This window comes from Amyelois transitella, chromosome 4 (assembly GCF_032362555.1).
Source record: "Amyelois transitella isolate CPQ chromosome 4, ilAmyTran1.1, whole genome shotgun sequence".
In the NCBI taxonomy this organism is placed as follows: Eukaryota; Metazoa; Arthropoda; class Insecta; order Lepidoptera; family Pyralidae; genus Amyelois; species Amyelois transitella.
Window position 1 is genome coordinate 5,952,246 of NC_083507.1, and position 16,153 is coordinate 5,968,398.

General features: G+C 35.1%; 1 protein-coding gene across 1 annotated transcript; it reads right to left on the reverse strand.

Annotated features, from left to right (window-relative positions):
* Nucleotides 1-1,279: 1,279 nt before the first annotated feature.
* On the reverse strand, nucleotides 1,280-16,139 carry LOC106138674 (odorant receptor 4). The gene is made up of 10 exons (XM_013339889.2): nucleotides 16,021-16,139; nucleotides 5,565-5,690; nucleotides 5,246-5,398; nucleotides 4,430-4,612; nucleotides 4,097-4,304; nucleotides 3,874-3,970; nucleotides 3,669-3,770; nucleotides 2,100-2,188; nucleotides 1,729-1,795; nucleotides 1,280-1,341 (listed from the first exon to the last, which is right to left on the reverse strand). Exons 1-10 carry the CDS (start codon nucleotides 16,025-16,027, stop codon nucleotides 1,288-1,290), a joined length of 1,086 nt encoding a protein of 361 aa, XP_013195343.2. The 5' UTR covers nucleotides 16,028-16,139; the 3' UTR covers nucleotides 1,280-1,287.
* Between the last annotated feature and the right edge of the window lie 14 nt (nucleotides 16,140-16,153).

Here is a 16,153-nt window from a genome sequence, read left to right on the forward strand (position 1 = left end):
TCCAAATATCCGAATAAATTAATAAAGTTCATGCTAGCTAACAATAAAATATAAAAGCTAATAAAGTTTCCTACCAATGATTATTCCTCATGTAGGCGATGGACTAACAAGCTGTCGCTTTTTGAAACTAAATTCCATCATTAAGCCATGCAGCTGAACGAGGCCTTTCAGTCTTTTCAAGTCTGTTAAGACTGCCTACCCCGCAAAGAATGTAGACGTGATTATATTTTATAATGTGATGAAAAATAACAATTTGTGTATGACAAGATTTGGAAATGAATAATTCCTTATGTAGTCAGCTAAAACTATCCATTTAGTGTACATGTCAACATATGTTTGAATTCTCAATTAAGGGTAATTGAGTATAGAGTCATAGAATTATATTATACCTGAGTCTATATATTTAAGTAGTAGTGGTTTATGTTATGTCGTAGAGCATTTCATTGCGTACGATGCAAGACGACGAAACATCATTCTTTTATCTTTAACTATATTATATACATAAGCTGAGACTATTATATCATTTCTACTGTCTTGAATAATCCCGATTTCTTTTCCAAAAAAAAATTATTTAACTTACAGACTGTGATTATGATTAATTACTACAAAAAATCTAACCATAGTAGCCATTATTTCATTGTGAAATCATGGTGCGATCATTTAAAAGTTCATTTATCTAGTAGAAATATTTGATTGCTAAATTGGTTACGAAAATTAATCTTCCTTTAAGGATTGAAAAGTCATAATTAAGTATTTTATCAGGAAATTTATTACATAGATTATTTTCTTGTTTTATTTAATCCCGATCAAAACAGTTTGCACTAATGTTTTTATTACCATTCTAAGTTATTTATCAAATTTTACATTTGATCAAACTTTGTCAACTTTTACCTTTCGTTTGTCAATAGAACTATTGGTATGTACTCTACAAAATAACGTTACTATACCACTAAATATTTTTTTTGTTTTGTCACATGCAGGTATCAATACGAGCATGCCCGAAATATCGATTCATTTCTGTTTTGAAATTGTTCTCATTTCCGTCTTTAGCATCTTCCTATCTGAATTTTTATTTTCGAAAATATCTCTTTAAGAATTAATATTTATGTTTTAATCTGAAACAAATTGCTTCCGTTATAAATTGATAAAAAACTTCATATAAGTAAGCCATAGATCACGAAATGTTTATTAAATAAAAACCTAACATTATCCATTTATCTTTCATAATTTTTAATTTTCCCTGGTTGACGATCATAACACAGAAATATGAAAGTTATATACCTTTTTTTATTTATAGGAAGTATACAGCAAAGTGAAATACGAATATGATGTGGTTAAGATCTGAAACAAAAAATAATCATTAGTGTAAACAAAAATAATGTTTTTCTATTAATGTTAATTAACAAAAAAAAAAGATTTTGTTCTGTTCAGCCAATGTGTATTTTAAATCCAATTTCACCGTAATGGCCATCCTTCTATTTTATGTATACGTCCCCATACCTATCGATAATTCACAACCAAATGGGATGTCAATAGTGTCTATTATTTATTTTGATCTTTTTTTTTATTTTGAAAAAGAGTTTAGATCAACAGCTAGCTTCAATAATTCACCCTCGACACTTATTATGTCCAAAACATATAAGTACTGAAGTTTTATGTACATAGATATTGATTCACGACAGAAATAAAACTTTGCACTTATCAAAACAATTTCTCTCACTATCTTACCGATGTGTACGTAGTCATTGTAATAGTTTTGAATTTTAGAGCAGTGAAATAAAGTGGTTTCTGAGACCTGAAAATAAGAATAGTCATATTTTACGTTCACAATTCCAAGAACATGTTTTTGAATCAATTATGTACAACTTAACTAAGGCATTACATTGAACGAAATTCATATTAGCTTTCATACGTCTATGTTCGTTCCAAACATTTAAGAGCACTCATATAGTTTTAGAGGTTATAAGGCCTTATTTTGAGGAAACCTTTCTTCATGAATCATTTTACCAATCAAATTCTAATACAAACTAACCTATTCTGTCCGTGAATGGTGCGCTAATGAAGCAAAGTGTATATCTGTCAGTGCTTTCAAAGCTCACCTTTGAAGCATTGCCAGCAAAGCTCGTCTGCTTCTAGTGTTGCAGTTGTACCACCCGCTCTCGTACACAGCGTCGGATACGCCCATGCTCTGAAAAAACCGTGTAATTTTTTAGACCGGATGGATCCCCGGATGAAAAATTGAGTGGAATATGCGGCGAGCGAATTGAAATTCACTTCAATATTCGTCTGCGTCAGAGGAAGGATTAGTTCTGTATGTAAATGATGTTTGTGTTTGTTTTTGAATCAACAAGATTTTTATTAGTATGTAGGGTTTTAACGCTTCTCAATTTAAAAGTTACAAGAATATTATTTTACAATTAGCTTGTCTTGTTTTTCACATTTATCAAACGAATCTTGTTAAAAAATGCTAAAATAATGTACATATGTTATTAGAATCTATATTGACCCAGACTTACAAAGTCTGCGTCAATATTGGTTACTTTTTTACATTGATTTTAGGAATGTGAAATTAAGTGACGTATCATACATTACATTAAATGGTTATGTTATAATTAACACCAAGAGCATAAAATAATAAAATAAGTGTAAAAAATTATTGAAAGGGGAAAATTAAAGCATAAGAAGTGGCCTGTCGAAAGCGTTTCCTAAAATTTTGGCATATTTCATGAGAAATTGTACTTTAATTTTGATTTAATTTTATGGGAATGTCGTAATTTAATCAAAATAAAAACAATTACATTTAATGTTTACAGACATTCAATGCTAACAAATATATCCTTTTAAAACCAACTGACAAGATCGATATGTATCTGGTTTTTAATCCGCAGCAATGCATCACTCGATTGTTTATGGATTATCAATGGTCAATTTATGCTCTCTAATAAATCACACAAAGCTCCTACCAATACCCAATACTACAGAGTTCCTATAGAAATTGAGTGAATGGGCTGCATACAATGAAAATGTGAATAATATTCTGTCTGTTTCCGCAGATGTGATGGTTACTGTAAATAATTTCGTGATGGAAAATGTAATAAAGTTGAATACTTTATGTGTTCTTTAGATTTTGGAAATATTTTTTTTATTTATCAATTTATCGTCAATACATTTAACATTTTTGCCGTGCTGAGTAATTTAACAGAACACAGACAACAAACACGAAAGGAAACTGCCCAGCACAGGAAGCTGCAATCTAAGTGATAGGAGAAGAATGGAAACTGAAACGGGAGAAACGATTTTTTTTATTCTACGCAGGCGGAGCTACAAGTATAATCAACTTGCACGTGAAGAATCAATAAAGATGTATAGAAACACTACATAGTTGTTCTCATCACATCTCTTTTTCTCATGACGATCTGTAAAAAATATTGTGTATGTATTGAAATGTCTTTTCAGTTATCATCGATAGTAGTCATCTACGACTGGCTTGGGAGCTTATATAGCTCTATTCTAATTTTACTCTTTATAAATTCGTCTTTAAAGAAGAGATTGTTAACTTTGTAGTTTATTTCACCGCTTCGAAAACGATAGAGGCTCTTGATAATAAGTAAGTTAAGACGTCAATAAGTGATACATTTCAGCCATAAAAAAAAAGAGTTTATACCTACCGCCCTGTAAATATCGTCCGCATACCAACAAACAATACCCATTTGAGTCATTGCTGCCCCCAAAAAGAATTTATTGCTCATCTCCATCCACGGTTCCAAGAACTGCAAATTGAAAAGGAACAACTTATAAACTACAAATTGATATATGGTAAAAAAATATTTTGATAAGAATAATTGTTTTCACATGTAACATACTCATACTTACAACAATACTGAACACGACACAGCAAATATTAACAGAGCTGAGTAACACGTTTATAAGATTCACCACAGAAAATGCATCTTCTAAATCCTTTGCATAGCTAGAAATATAAGAAGAAAATAGAAAAAAAAATTACTACTACTAGGTTATTGTCACACGTACTAAGTCAGTTTTTGAGTCTGAATTAAATTATTTTGGTCTTTTTACTTTTGCATGAAATGTTTACCTAATCAAACGTTGATGAATTTTAATAACGCCGACAATTTGATCATAGCAGTCCTGCGATTTGGTGATAGGTCGTCCACTGATATCCACTTCTGCCATGCCCAACTGGCGGATCCTCTCTTGCAACAAGCGCAGAAGCAGACTGATGTGATTAGCCATCGTTATGAAGAATACATCTGAACCTAGCATACAGCAGACCGAGGCTACTCCTGCAAGGTAATAGTGGCGGAACTTGTTCAAGCAGGCAACTTTTGTTAGTCTATTTAACAAAGCATTGATTTTTTTGTTATATATATAAGTGCTTAATAATAAATGTAAATATACAAAAATTTACCTGCAAATGTTTCGAAAATATATACCAATTCATGGACAAAAGGTTTGGTTTTGTCAAATGGATAATAAATCTGCCAAACGTAACCCAGGTCCGAATTTATGCCGCGCGCCAAGCGGTAAAGGTGCAAGGCCACTGGAGTTAAATTATATAACCATACTCCCAACACGTTCCAAAACAGGTATACTGGAAAATTAAACTGACTAAAATATATAAACTTAATCCATTTTTGTACGTATAATACCATACATAAATATAATCACGTCCAGGTCCACATCTCTTGTAGAGTAGACAGAGCCAACAGTCCCGAAAAGAATCTAAATAACATCTTGTGAATAGAACTGCCCATAATTGCCGACAAGCAGCCAATCTCAAAGAATACTGTAACTTACATTTCACAATATTATTTTTTTAAATCTTTAACTTGACAATGGGATTCAAGAGTTAGCAATTCTGCCGAAATAACAGACGAAGGAGACCTAGGAGCAAAACTGTCAAGTATAAAATGTTTTGTCATATTGTTGGTACTCAATCTTAAATTTAATTACTTTATTAATGACTGAATGAAATACTCTTTATCGCACATTATAATTTCAACCGTAAACTTAATATTTATAGTCGGTTCTCGCTCGGCGTTTCATATCTCTCTATCTTCGTTAATCGCATTATTCGGCTTACAGTCTCTTCAAGCTTCAGGCCAAACTTTTGGTGATCGAGCGAAGAAAATACATATAGTGCGGGGTCATGTACATTTATTAATAATACCTATACATACATCATGAAGTATTTAGTGGTAGAATGCATTAATAGATATCTTACATGCTTGCCTTCGGCGCAATGAGGTCAGGCTATTGTCCTTAATGGCAGCCGCTTTTGGGTCTTTTTCAGCGACCGGCCATATATCCGCCAGCTCAGTGACTACTTGCCTAAAATTATTTTGCTTGTACCAAATTGTTAATAATTTTCCAAAGCCTGCAATTTGAAACTTACAAATTAATACATTTAGGTACATGGAATACTATCAAAATGCAGTCATAATGTTATCAAAATATCTTGATATGTCTTAATAGTGTTTTATTACATTTCTTTCTCAGTTTTTAAAACATTACATCATAAATAATATCACTACGTTACTCACTCATCGTATCATACCCGGCAATGTGCAAGTAACTGCCAATTAATTCTTCCAAAGTCACGCTGTTTACAAGCAAATACGCAATGTAAGCGTACTGTCCGACCACCATCAAACTAAGAAGGGAGGAACCTATAACAAAGGATATAATGACTAATAACTTTTCTCTAAACGTCTTCGGTACATCATCAATGAAAGAAAGGCCCATTCTTCTCAAAAAGAAGTTGCAGTAGCTCAAGGAATATCGAATTTCTTCCTTTGCTATCAATTTCGTGTCCTCTGTGTCCGTCATCGTAAAGTTTACAATGGGCAAAATGATGTAAAATTATATCCAAAGACGCTTTTATATCGAATAATATAATCGTTCCTCTCATTTAATATTTCATGTCAAAGCCCGCCACAAAATATAGCCATCAGAATTTTATAACGCCAAATGACGGGTTACTGTGTTCGTAATATCTGCTATAAGTAAATAAATTAAATGACACAACTTTATTATGGATCTTTTTTATTCTTTCTACATTGAAAGTTCATAGCGTATTATTATGTTTGGTTAATTTATTTATTATAATTCGACCAGAACATGTTATCGTGAAACATATCTACTTATTATCTTATGCAAATGTATAATATATTTTTAGTGAATCGATTAGAAAATAAAGACTGTTTGCAAAGCAAATAAAAATTGATCTGTGGTTTCCGGCACTAAAAAATAGAACCACTCCGTCTATTTTTCCATAAGGGCGACTAACGGATAGGCTTTTTAACTTGAGATTCTTCTTTTAACCGATGAGCTAGCAACTCTGGCTTTGTCTTCCCCGCAAGGGATATAGACATGATTATATGTTTGTTAGTACACAAATGTTTGTGCCGTGTGGTTCCCGGCACCATTACAAAAAAGAATAGGACCACTCCATCTCTTTCCCACGGATGTCGTAAAAGGCGACTAAGGGATTTGCTTATAAACTTGGGATTCCTCTTTTAGGCGATGGGCTAGCAACCAGTCACTATTTGAATCTCAATTCTATCACTAAGCCTAACAGCTGAGCGTGGCCTTTCAGTCTTTTCAAGACTGGTGGCTCTGTCTACCCCGCTAGGGATATAGACGTGATCATATGTATGTAAGTATGTAGTACACAAATAAACTTGTCCTAACCTCCCTTAGCCTGACTCGTTACAGAGGTTTAAGGACTATGTTTAGGTAAATATAGAGATCATGATATAAAATATCAAGTAAATTATTCTCAAGTTTTCTTTAATATCAGCGTAGATAACACTGCGAACACAAACCCTTATAAAAAAATTCTATATCATTTATGTGTTTAAACTTACTTCAATTAAAGTTTAATGTCAAAGAAATGTTCTCGTATGATTTACTTTGGAGTTTACAAAGGATCGCGAGTAAGTACGAATCTCACACAAATTTTGTGAACAATGAGATCACTGACATCCATACAATTCTATATGTATGTTAGAACATTTATATATATGTTCCCCGGTATTAAATATCATTTCAGCATAACTTAAATGTTTAAGTTACATATATTTATGAATGTGGATGAAGCGAAGGAAGTATGCAGAGATCGTGGCAAGTGGAAAGAGGAAGTCTCTGCCTACCCCTCCGGGAAAGAGGCGTGATTTTATGTATGTATGTATTTTATATACTTACTCATTTGCAATATGCGGGTCTTATATTATTTAAAAGAAATTTTCTTTTAACTCAAAACCCGCGGCTCCTTTAACGTAGAATGCCCGTTAATTTCCGTTCCCGTGGGAATTGCAGGAAATACTCTCTTAGTTCGCCCCATCCTTATGTGGTCTATCAAATCTCAAATCTCCAGACACACAGTCAGTCCTCTTTTTATATATTTAGGTAAGCATGATAACACATAAACTACAGCTACAAGATCTAATTTCTTTCGTATAATAATATATAATTTGTATCAAGTTCCTTTTTTAAATTCAATCAAAGAACTTTCAAGACACCGAGTAGAACTGCAAGTTACACTGCTAACTAGTAACAGAATAAACCGGTCGCTAACAACTTCCATTTCAATTCTAAAGTTAAAAATTGAACTTCACAGTTCCAATTTTAAAAATCTTAACTCACGATGACAACGGAGTTTCGTTAAAGATTAAAAAAGTTTAAGGAGTTCCGACTATTTCCCCAGCGAGATTTCGAAGCCCGGACGTTGCCAGAAGAAAGGCGTTTTACAAAAAGAGTAAGTATAGTGACGTCGCCGGTTCATTTCCGCCTTGGGCCTTGTTGGCGGGTGTCCGGGTGCCTGCCGCCGAGCGAGCGAGCGTACTTACAACAAATAAATTGTAAAGCGCATTGAAAAAGACCACAGCGATTAAAATGTACTTGGCGTTCTTGAAAACCATGATGCAATTATTTTTTTAAAACATCAAATATAGCTTATTTCATTATTTTAGAATGCGAGTTCGCAAGACTTTAGCAATAAATGAAATCTTTTACATATTTTTATACCAGACTTTTGAAATTTTTAAAAAAGACGCAACAAAGATATTTCCATTTTTAAAAATCTAATCCAAACTTCCATTTAAAAATTTTAAATACCATTATTTTTGTTAACTTTTAATCTCTCCACGGGTAAACCACTGAACCGATCTTCATAAAATTTTGCACGCTTATATGTAAAGTGGAGTACGGACCGATAATATAATAAACTAACCGACACTCTTACGGTGAATTTAAACAGCGTGAGGAAACCTGCACATTTACAACTGGATGTGTAACCATAAATCTAATAACGGTTTGGTTTACCTGCAAATGTTGGGTAGGTGTAAAAACCTGACTCACCCAATCTAGGATCCATGATCGAAGGCAAACCCCGGGCTTCTCTAGTTTGAGTATGCGAAACCCAGGAGTAGGAATAAGATTGGAGTACGGGAATCGATAGTAAAAGGTACTCTTACGAAAACTAGTAAATTATAAATTACAAACAACAATTGGTAAATTAATTACATTAATACGCAGTTATTAAAAAATATTTTTTATACCAATAACCATATACACAATGCAACATAATAGCTACTGAAATCACAACTAATACTGTCTACGACGATCTTCGTAGCCAGCGTAAGAGCTTCTGCGAGTACTCGTAGCTCGTAGCAGCCATAAGTGCTACGAACGCAAATGACCGAAGCTCAGCACTTTATAATATTCTAGCGACCCGCCCCGATTTTGCACGGGTAGCATTTAAACATATAAACCTTCCTCTTAAAAAAAACTACATCAATCGTGTAGTTTAAAGATCTAAGTATACATACAGACATAAGGACAGACGCGAGAATCGACTTTGCTTTATACTATGTATGTACTAGAGGACGAGCGCACATCTGCCCGCATAAAACGAAAAAGTAAACCCTCTTTTAGTAACCCTGAACCACATAAGGAAACTACATGCGAAATCTTAAATATAAATACAACGAAAGTACTCTACTCTTTCTTAATTTTAAATCTCCATGCAATTTTGATATATATATAAATATATTATATAATAAAATCGAAATTGCATGGAGATCAATTCAGTTGTTTTAACGTGCAAGACGGATAATCAAACACACTTTTCATGTATATTATTAGTATAGATAAATGTTATCCGTATCAATCAAGACTGTAACCTCTGTCTACCCCGGAAGGTATAGAGACGTGATTATATGTATGTATGTTATCCCACTACATATAAAGTAATATATGTACAATATTATCACAAATTTAATGGCAATCAAGATTTAGTGAATTCCTAAGTTATGACCACACAGCAACCGTAAACACAAGTTTCGAGCCGCTATTGCCCGCGACTGTGTCGACAAACTTATGATGAAAGCTCTAAAGTTTCCAACTGCACTCAGGAGCCACATAAATTATTAGTTGCAAGACTCGGCTTAACACCTGCCCTGAAACGGCTGTGGTACGTAAATTGGTTTCCTTGCGATACTATGTATGATAGGGACAATGGCTGTATGTAGGAATGTTCAGAAATAATAATAGCTAATGAAACTTGAAGATCATGTCTATTACTGTTCCTCGTTTTATTTTATAAATCGATACAGTAGTTTTTAGGGTTTCGTACCTTAAAGGTAAAAAAGAGACCCTATTACTAAGCCTTCGCTTTTTGTCTGTATGTTCGTCCGTCAGTCTGTCACCAGGCTGTATCTTATGAACCGTGATAGCTAAAAATCTGAAATTTTCACGAATTATATATTTCCGTTGCCGCTATAACAAAAATTACCAAAAATAATAATAAAAAAATTTATTACAAATCATGGCAAGCATTGCATTTAAATGCATTTCTTATAGTTAATGATACGGAACCCTCCGTGTGCAAGAGCGATTTGCACTTGGCCGGTTTTTACTTAATTCTCTATTCTTTGTCGTAACCTTTTCCCACTCTATTCATGGGGTCGGCACATTATGTTTATTTTTTCAAAAAACATATATAGTATGAGGGTTTGAAATTTTAACTTTTCCGTCTAGAACGTACAAATGGTGTCCGCTGCTTTTTCTATATTGAATTGTGTTATGTGAACCGCATGAAAGGCATTTACTACATAGGAACATACATACATATAATCACATCTATATTCCTTGCGGGGTAGATTGAGCCAACAGTCTTGAAAAGACTGAAAGGCCAGGTCAAGCTGTTCGGCTTAAGCTGGAATTCATATAGTGACAGCTTGCTAGCCTACAAGAAGACTACCAAGTTTATAACAAAGGAAAACTTACTAATAAAGACAACTAATGTTTATTTATATTCAAAGAAGTTTGTGATGTTATACAAACTCTTTGGGTTTTTGACATATTTTATTTAATGATATGTATTTCAACAAATATATATTTCAACATTACAATGTCCAGATTGAACTTTTTTATGCCATAAATATTGCGCAAAGAAGCCGCGCTCCTACTTTGAAGTTGTTTCAAAGATGTAGAAGAACAAGCAAAGATTTTGAAACAACAAGAAACTTACGAGTACTATTACCGTGATACCTCAAATATGTAAATTAGTACAAGTTGCATGCACGTTGCAACTACGTATATTAATTCATAAGCTATTTGCTTCGACCTGCCAGATGCAGTAAGTTCACAAATGGTGTTTCCATTCCTTAAGAATTTTCTGAACATATGTTAATATGAGACGCATCTTAATGTAAAACGAAATAAGAATTTCGTGTGTTTATTTCAAACAAAAAACCTTTATCGAATTATCCTATTACATTTATTCCATTCAAGATTAACAGTCTTATCGCAATATACAAAATAAAAGATTAAAGTATGTGTATATTTATTAATGTATGAATGAATGAGGATCATGAAATTTAATAAATTGCTTTTTGTCTTTCAATGCAAATGGGTTGGTAATTTTTTGTTTTAAAATCGCGTTGTTCTATTAAACTAATTTGTTCCCAACCTAGATTATACGTGTTCAAAATAATGCCTATGAAAGTTCTATAATATCAGTTCTTGAACCAAATGTCATTCTTATGCTGTTAAAAATAGATTTCTACAGCGTGCCTACTTATATAATCAGGCTTTTGATTGTCCGCCTTCTATTTGGACAGCTGGTATCCCTACAGAGACATGACTTTACAACTGTTAGTGATAAACTTCCCAAGCAGATAACTGCGCGAGTTATTAACTTCATTGAACAAGTCAGGTACAAGTCTGAGTCAGATAAATCTCTGAACGCGAAATGAACAGGGTTTGAAAAAGATTAAATAACCATTTTTTATTTATACCAAAAATACTTCATTATATCAAATGTACCTATAATTTGTCATGAGTAAACTTTATTTTAATACACTTAACAAAATAAATATGCCAATATGCCAATAATCAAATGCCAATATGCCAATCTAAGGTCTGCCGCGCCGATGGATGCATGGCTAGGGGCGAGCCTAGTCTCGAGCGTGCCACTTCCGCCATGGGGTTGGGCGACCCCCAGGTAATGGCTAGCCTTACCCTGGCATGCGGGGCTCTGCTGGGGCGGACAAAATTGTTCCCTTGCGTCTCGTGGGAATCGCATGGATGCAAATTTTTTGAAAGAGCACCTAAATGGCGGCGATGGTGTCCGCACCCCATCACGTCTCGTTCCCGGCGGGAGCGGTATGCGGTCTGCTGAAAGCCGCTTTGCGACGATGAATGTAAGAGGAGGAATGAAGGATAAAATTGAGGAAGTATGTCAGATGATGGGTGAAAGACGGTTGGATGTGTTGTGCGTGAATGAAACGAAGCGGAAAGGATGCGACGCGACGCAGCACGGCCCTTACACGGCGTATTGGTCTGGAATTTCCAGTACCAGCCGAGGCTGTCAAGGGGTCGGTCTAATCCTTTCTGCACGAATGGCTGAGTGTGTGAATGAGTATGAGTGTGTCAGCCCTCGTCTTCTATGGATTAGGCTGAAAGTTGGAATCACTCGGATCTTCGTTTTAGGTGTTTATGCACCGTGGGATGTGGGTTCGAGGGGTACAACATCAGCAAAAAGCGAAAACGAGGAGTTCTGGAATAGTGTAAGAGAAGTATTGAAAGTTACCAAGCCAAATGAGAAGATTATTATGTTAGGTGATACGAAATTGAAATGTTTGAAATTGTGGAAGCACTTAAGAGTATGAAAGCGGGTAAGGCTGCCGGGTATGATAGAGTGTCGGTCGAGATGCTTAAAGCAGGAAAAGGCGTCGTAGCTAGACAGTTGTACTGCCTTTTCAATTTGTGTTGGAGAAACGGCCGAGTACCAAAAGATTGGTGTAAGGCTGTTATTGTGCCACTTTACAAAGGAAAAGGGTCACAACTGGACTGCAAAAATTATCGTGGTATAAGCCTGCTTAGCGTCGTCGGCAAATTGTATGCTAAGGTATTGATTAATAGAGTCAGGAATGAAACTGATGACAAAATATGGGATGCTCAAGCGGGATTTCGAAAGGGAATGGGATGTACTGATCAGGTCTTTTCTTTGCGGTGCATAGCCGAAAAGTTTTTGGCCAAAAGTCAAAAAGTCTATTGCACATTCGTGGATTTGGAAAAGACCTATGACAGAGTTGAGAGGAATGAATTGTGGTTAGCACTTTCTATGCATGGGGTGAGCAGTCTCTTGATACGAGCACTGAAATCCTTATATGAGGATTCGAGTGCTTGTGTCAGGATAAACGGAGCGCACACTGAGTGGTTTAAGATTGAGAAAGGTGTTAGGCAGGGATGTGTTGCGTCACCGTGGCTGTTCAACCTATTTATGGATAGTTGTTTGACAGATTTGAAAGAGTCTGAAAGTGGATTAAGGATGAATGAATTACTCGTCAAATGTCTGCTCTATGCCGACGATCAGGTTATACTGGCGTCATCAGCGGAGGAGTTACAGGAGATGGTAAACTGTATGCATGAAGCTTTAAAAGAGAAAGGAATGAAAGTGAACGTAAGTAAAACTAAAACACTGGTTTTTGAAATGGAGAAAGAAATGACAGCATGTAATATTTTGATTGGAGGAGAAAAAGTTGAGCAAGTGAAAGAGTTTGTATATCTAGGATCAAAGTTTACATCAGATGGCAAGTGTGATAGTGATATTGAAAGGAGAGTGAACGCGGGGAACATGGTGAATGGAGCTTTGCATGCCTTTATGAGCAGTCAGAAACTATCCAAAAAGGCTCGACTGGCTGTGCACAGGGGCGTGTTGGTCCCGACATTAATGTATGGGAGTGAAAGTTGGGTATGGCAAAAGAAGCACGAAAGCAGAATAAATGCAGTGGAAATGAGAGCGTTAAGGAGTATGTTGGGTGTGAAATTGAGTGACCGGATAAGGAACAGCGTCATAAGGGAATGTTGTGATGTGAAAGAAGATGTAGTTACAGGAATAGAAAAGGGTATGTTGAGATGGTTCGGTCATGTGGAGAGGATGAATGAAAACAGGTTGACTAAGCAGATATACAAGGAGAGTGTGGAGGGAAAGGTCGGGGTGGGAAGACCTAGACGAACATATCTTGATCAAATTAAGGACGTCCTGGTGAAGGGTCAGGTCAAAAGTGCCCGAAACCGCCGAGCTTGCATGAAGAGAGTTATGAATGTGGATGAAGCAAAGGAAGTATGCAGGGATCGTGGCAAGTGGAAAGAGGTAGTCTCTGCCTACCCCTCCGGGAAAGAGGCGTGAGTTTATGTATGTATGTATGTAACAAAATAAAATGTCCACAAAATTTTCTTCTTTACTAGAACACATCTTTCACAAATAATAATATTCAAATTTGTTATCTGCAATTTATGTTAATACGAGTATTTATAAAAGTACCTGATTCACTCATGGAAGTCTGAATAGTATAAATCTATAAAAATGGTAAATTGTGGTGATACTGTCATTGCAACTACTAGCAATCAATTGTCTTAGATATTTCAAATTTTTTTGTACCAATTTAATTATGTATTTTTTTGTACTAATAGTAAATACGAGTGAGGTTGAAAATAGATCAAGTAAGATATACAAACTATCGGCATCCGAAGGCTTCAATGCTGGAGTCCCAAGTCCCACCTGTCGAGGATTATTGAGCTCACATTTAGCCGGCTTTTCGGAATTTAGTGGATGCTCGCAAAAGTAAGCAGTTGTTGTATTATCCCAAAATATCTTATTTTATTTATATGAATACCTCGTGTTTGAGAATAAAGATATATGTATTTTTCATACTGATCCTTTTTTGTATTTTCTTATTATGTTACGATAATAGTTAGTAGATATAAAATAAAATTACTTTATAGCTACCTAATTAAAAATTGCTCAAAACAAAGATACGTTTTTCCGTAATTACAAGATTAAAGTACCTACTTAAAATTTTACCCTAAATTAAAATATTATTACCTTATTACGCGGAAATTTTACAAAGGCTTACGGGCTCTTGTTGGGCTTTCACTAGTACTAAAGCCGAGCAAGGAAAAATGTGGAAGCTCTTGAGGCTTATCTCTCCGCGCGGGAACACGGGAAGCCCTCTCGACATTTTAAAGGATATTGATAATACCGTTTCGTTTCTATCATGAATAAGATTTGTATGTCATTTGATCCTGAAGAGTTTTACAATTTAATGTTAGCACTTACTTAAGAATTATCGATTTTACATACATAATAAACTAGCTTCTACCCGCAACTTCGCCCACGCGAAATAAGCGCCACCTACACGCGCGAATTTGGCGGCGCTTACAAAAGAATACAGGATTTTGCTACCACCACATAATACCACAAGAACTATAACTTTTAACCGGGATGAAAAGTACCCAATACCCACCTGATTTGATTTTCAACAAGATTGGTTCAGAAGATAAGGCATGAAGCAAAAACAAACAAATAAACTTTCTATTGCATTTAAAATATTATAGAAGAAGGTGAAGAGGTACCTAAAAAACCTTATTTCGTATTTAGAATTTTAGTTGGGATTGTAAAAACTTTTCCTAGCCTCAGCATGGACTGGAGCATTTTTTCATGTAATTTCCAGGATTAATAATAATATATTCGCGTTTTTATCCCTTTATACAAACGTCCATATGCTACGTTGATTGACTTCAGTAAGTCCGACCACGTTCATGAGTCTGTTTGCTTTTCTTCCTTCATATAATAATACTCCACACACTAGTTTTACCCGCTGCTTCGCCCACCTTAATTTAGCGCCACCTACTAAGCCTACAGATTTTTTGCATATCCCGCGAAAACCGGCGGGAAGCGGATTTTACCGGGAGAAAGGTACCCCATTATTATTATTTTTTTGTACTCCACATGCAAAATTTCATGCAGATCGGTTCAGTGATTCAACTGTGAAGAGTTAAAAAAACAAACTCACTTTCACATTTATACTTATTATTAATTTGGATATATCCTTGTGGCATGAGTTTCGAGATTGCGACCTCCCTTGAGAAAAGCCCGCAGTCTGCACCAGGGAATTATGAATAATATAATCCAACATCCAACTATTATAATGGATCATATTTTATAAACACATCATAAGGACACCTTGTTATAGGAATAAATATAATCTTCCCAAATATAATAACTTGTAAGGAACTAGAGTACCAACATACCTACATGGTACCTAATTATTTGAACGAACATCCTTCAGAACTTCAGGAGTAGTATACTAAAGATTCTAAAAAGTTTTAATTAAAGTTAAAAAAGTGCCGTGTGGTTCCCGGCACTATTACAAAAAAGAATAGGACCACTCCATCTCTTTCCCATGGATGTCGTAAAAGGCGACTAAGGGATAGGCTTATAAACTAAGGATTCCTCTTTTAGGCGATGGGCTAGCAACCTGTCACTATTTGAATCTCGGTTCTATCATTAAGCCAAATAGCTGAACGTGGCCATTCAGTCTTTTCAAGACTGTTGGCTCTGTCTACCCCGCAAGGGATATAGACGTGATCATACGTATGTATGTATGTTAAAAAAATATCTAAATTGTAGATATTACAGCGACTCACCGAACATAGATAAACCCTGCGAGGTTTGCAAGGTTCGGTAGCTATGTTTTGTATGTGTTGTAAGAATACGGAATAAATTATTTAAAAAAAAATCAAATTGCCTGAAAATATTTTCTTGTTCAGAGTAGCCAAC